Raw genomic sequence first — 4,131 nt, 5'->3', positions numbered from 1 at the left:
TGAAACGTATTTAGGAAAAACATTTATTTCAAATGTATTTTTCACAACAATTAATGTATATTTTTATAACTAAGTTAACTTTTTTCACTTCCACAAAAAGAGAGCAAACTTCCATCTGTGATCCAAAGCATTCACCAGTTTCAGTTCAAAAAGTGAATAAATGGGGGTAATTACTTTATAAATAAAATTTAGTACCATAAAATCTCCTAATTTATATATATTTATTGAAATAAAAAACATTATCGAATTAAAATATAGTACAATTGTGGAAATTAGGGATGGGCAATGATTAATCGCGATTAATCGCATCCAAAATAAATGTGTGTGTAGTGTGTATAATTAATTTGTATATATAAACACCCACACATGCATGTATACATTTAAGAAAAATGTGTTATTAATATATAAAATATTTATATTTATATATAATATTAATTGTGAATAAATATATATATGCACATATTTCTTAAATATATACATGCATGTGTGGTTGTTTATATATACAAATTAATTATACACACTACACACACATATATTATGTAAACACAAACTTTTATTTTGGATGCGATTAATCGCGATTAATCATTGCCCATCCCTAATGGAAATTAAGGGAAAATGTGCTTAATTATCCAGCAAATAACATCACAATGCAATCAAACAAAGTGAATAAAAATAATAGTAACAAATATAAGCAAATTATAATTAAAATAATGAAAATAATTATAAACATAGAATCGTCAAAATATCAAAACAACAACTTTTCTTCCTTTTGAACTTTGAGGTGCACAAGATTCACGTTCATATCTCTTTTCTTTTTTGAAAGGAAATGAAGACAAACACACATATTTCAGAACTGAGTGAAAGTGGTCCGTTTCTCATGAACCTCCAGGTAGTCGGGCTCGAAGTGCAGCTTGGCTTTGAGCTCCCAGTACTGGCTCCGGCTGGGCTCGATGTAGACGGCGGCCGGCGGGGGGCAGAACATCACGGTTTGCTGGACCCGCTCGGGACTCAAGAACTGGCCCTGGACCCGCTCGGGACTGGAGTACTGCTGGTCCGAGTACTGGTGCTTGCACGCTAAACTCCCCCTGTACGAGCCCGGCTGGTCCCTGGCCAAGATCTCGCGGTAAAAGTAGTTGTCGTCCAGAAGCGATTGTGAGTTTAGCGTATCCGGCGTTCCCGCGCTGAACTCGGATCGGCTCCGGACTTCGTCATCCGAGTTGGACGCCAGAACTCTGAGTTCTTCGAAGTCCCTGTATCTCTCCATCGCGGTTCCCTCGGCGGTATTCTTCGCTAGGCTCTCGGCTGCCGGCGGGATGAACTCGTACACGTGGCCTGCCGACGATCTGGCCTTATCGCCGTAAATCGCACTGGCGTTTGCCGAAGCCAACCGCTCCGACTTCTTCCGCCGCTTCACTATAACGGCGAAAAGCCCTGCCGCGACAAACACGGATAATATAAAAAGCATCAGCAAGGCGAGAATCAGCACCGACAGTGGAACCGCGGGATTCGGCACGTCGTAATCCAAAGTCTCTAAAGTGATGGTGCTTCCGGGAACGGATTCCTCCGAAGGCGACGCCACGGACGACTGAACGTTTGAGGTTTCCGGACAAAGTTGATAAGAGCGAATGAAGCGCATGTCTTCGCCCGAGAGCCTCGGAGGAGATTCGCACGCGACGGAGTTTAAAACGACCCCGGCGCCGAGTGTCTCCAGCCAGCTCCGCATCTCCACCACGGCACACGAGCAATCCCAGGGGTTCTCGAAGAGGTCGATCTGCACCAGATCCGCCAGGTCCTCCAGGACGGCGGCGACCGGCAGGCTGCGGAGGTGGTTGCCGCGTAGATTGACTCGCGCGAGGTTTAATCCGTGGAAGACGCCCGGGGGAAGAGTCTTGAGCAGGTTGTTATTGAGGAACAGGAGCTGGAGATTGGGAACCTGTTGAAAAGCGCCGCTCGCAATCTCCCGAATCACGTTGTACTCCAAGTATAAAAACTGCAAGCTTTGCAGCCCGTAGAACATATCCTCGGAGAGGCGCTCGATTAAGTTCCCGTTTAAGTACAGGCGTCTTAAATGTATGAGCTGGCTGAACGTCCGGTCTTGAACGGCGGATATGCGATTGTTTCCCAAGTGGAGCAAATCAAGTCCGGTCGCGCCGTTGAAGTCCGAGCTGCACACCGCGGAGATGTAGTTCCCCGTCAAATACATCTTTTTAGGGTTGTACGGCTTGGGGTCGAGATCCGAGATGCTGTCGATCTGCCTCTCCTGGCAGTTCACGTTCAGCCCGAGGTCTGAGATCTGCAGGTTGCAGGAGCAAGCGTTCGGACAGTCCAGGGGAACCGGCGACTTGGTCTGGAAGGCTAACATCGGGCCGTAGTTCTGCGGTTTGCTGGTGGACCGCGCGGTCGGCTTAACGCGGAGCTTTCCCGGGGGTCGGCTGGTCTTAGTGGCGCGCAGGACTGTGGAGGAGGCGAAGCCCGGGCCCGAAGTCGCCGGTGTTGTTCTGTAGAGGATCTCGCCGCCGTGAGCCGGTTCCGCACGCACGTCGTACTCGGCGATTGCTCTCAGAGGACACAACTCCTGCTTGGAGATCTCGTCCAAGTCTCGCCCGTGAAGTCGGAACGGCGTCTCGCAAACGACGTCTCCAACTAAAGCCGTGTAGGAGATGCTTTCGAGCCAGGCTTTGAGCGGGATGAGCTCGCAGGAGCAGTTCCAGGGGTTGTCCTCGAGCTGCAGCTCCACCAGCCGACTCAAGTGCTCCAGAAGCCCGCCGTAGGGAAGCACTCTCAGCTGATTGCCTCTCAGATCGAGATGCGTTAATGGAACGAACTGAAAGAGGTTGAGCGGCAGAGCGGAGAGAAGGTTGTCATTGAGGATGAGCACCTCTAAGTGACGTAAAACGCTCACGGCTTTCGGCTCAACGTGGCTGATGTAATTATAGTCAATCTGCAGGTACTCCAGGCTATCGAGTCCGAGGAACGTGTCGTCCTTCAACGCTTCGATTTTGTTGTTGTTCAGATGCAGCCGCTTTAATCCCTGAAGTCCGTTAAACGCACCACCTTCGATCTCTGATATTTCATTGTTGCCCAGATGTAGAATACTGAGTCCCTCGTACTGAACGAAGTCGTTAAGCGAGACTTTCTTCAGCAGATTCCCCGTGAGCAGCAGATGATACGCAGTGAAGTGTAAAGGCATCACCTCCGCCAGACTGCTAATCCCTCTGTTCTCACAGCTGGCGGTGAAAACACCCTCTCTCTCTTCACACACACATAGGCCTCCACATATATCCCCGTAAATATCAAACATCTCAATCGACCTGAAAAACGTTGTGAAAGTCCATATGGCTGATATCCACATATGCATGTTCATGGCGATGTGTGCCGTCACCTGAGGAGAGAAAACACAAGCGTGTCAATCGTGCGACTCAAAATATCAAAACCACAAAAAAACGACAAACTCGTACGGTGCATGCAAACTTGAACACATGCACTGAAATATTAAAAACTAAAATGGATATGTCATGTTGTTTTAGGAAGTATGCATATTGCAGTTACTAGTGCATTTTTCATGTTTGGCATTTTTAACACAAAAACCTGTATCGTCCACTAGTATAGAAAAGGCCATACAGGTGACAGAGGCGTTGCTAATTCGTTTATGCTTGCGTGCTTTCGCATTAGCTGGACCGCCTGAGAGAACACATTTATTGTTTTTAGTGTGCAAATTAAGAACCAGATTTTACAGATTTGAAATATGCATGCAAGCATCAATTCAGCACTTCATGCATAAAATAAATACATAATAATCACAATTTTACAGTTTTTGGTCACTTGCATGACTTGAAGTATTAGTGCCAAACACTTAAATATTAAGATCTAAAATGGTTATGTCATTCGACTCGCATTGTTTTGAAAGTACATGTTCATTAAAATACCATGTCCAATTTGTCTTTACTAGTGTGCGAACACAAAGCTGCATCGCCACTTGATGCACAATGTAAAATCTGACTCCAGAAGTGAACAGTGTCTCCATCTATCTGGCATTGTGGAAGGGTTGAGATATAACTGCAGGATAACCACTGCCCGCTGAACTTACACTAAAGCCCAAACAAGCGATATCCATGATGACACGTGTGTTAC

The 4,131-nt window shown here is 46.3% G+C and overlaps 1 protein-coding gene across 2 annotated transcripts in view; it reads right to left on the bottom strand.

Annotated features, from left to right (window-relative positions):
* Positions 1-716: 716 nt before the first annotated feature.
* Positions 717-4,131, bottom strand: part of slitrk5b (SLIT and NTRK-like family, member 5b) — a 4,966-nt gene continuing 1,551 nt past the window's right edge. For both annotated transcript variants that reach the window (XM_039671477.2, XM_039671478.2), the window contains exon 2: positions 717-3,382. In XM_039671477.2, the coding sequence (XP_039527411.2) occupies positions 848-3,364 (2,517 nt within the window). In that variant the 5' untranslated portion in view covers positions 3,365-3,382 and the 3' untranslated portion in view covers positions 717-847. The remainder of the gene's footprint in view (positions 3,383-4,131) is intronic.

This window comes from Pimephales promelas, chromosome 7 (assembly GCF_988280905.1).
Source record: "Pimephales promelas chromosome 7, fPimPro1.hap1.1, whole genome shotgun sequence".
In the NCBI taxonomy this organism is placed as follows: domain Eukaryota; kingdom Metazoa; phylum Chordata; class Actinopteri; order Cypriniformes; family Leuciscidae; genus Pimephales; species Pimephales promelas.
The sequence above is the reverse complement of the archived record's forward strand: the minus strand, read 5'-3'. Positions and strand labels throughout refer to the sequence as shown.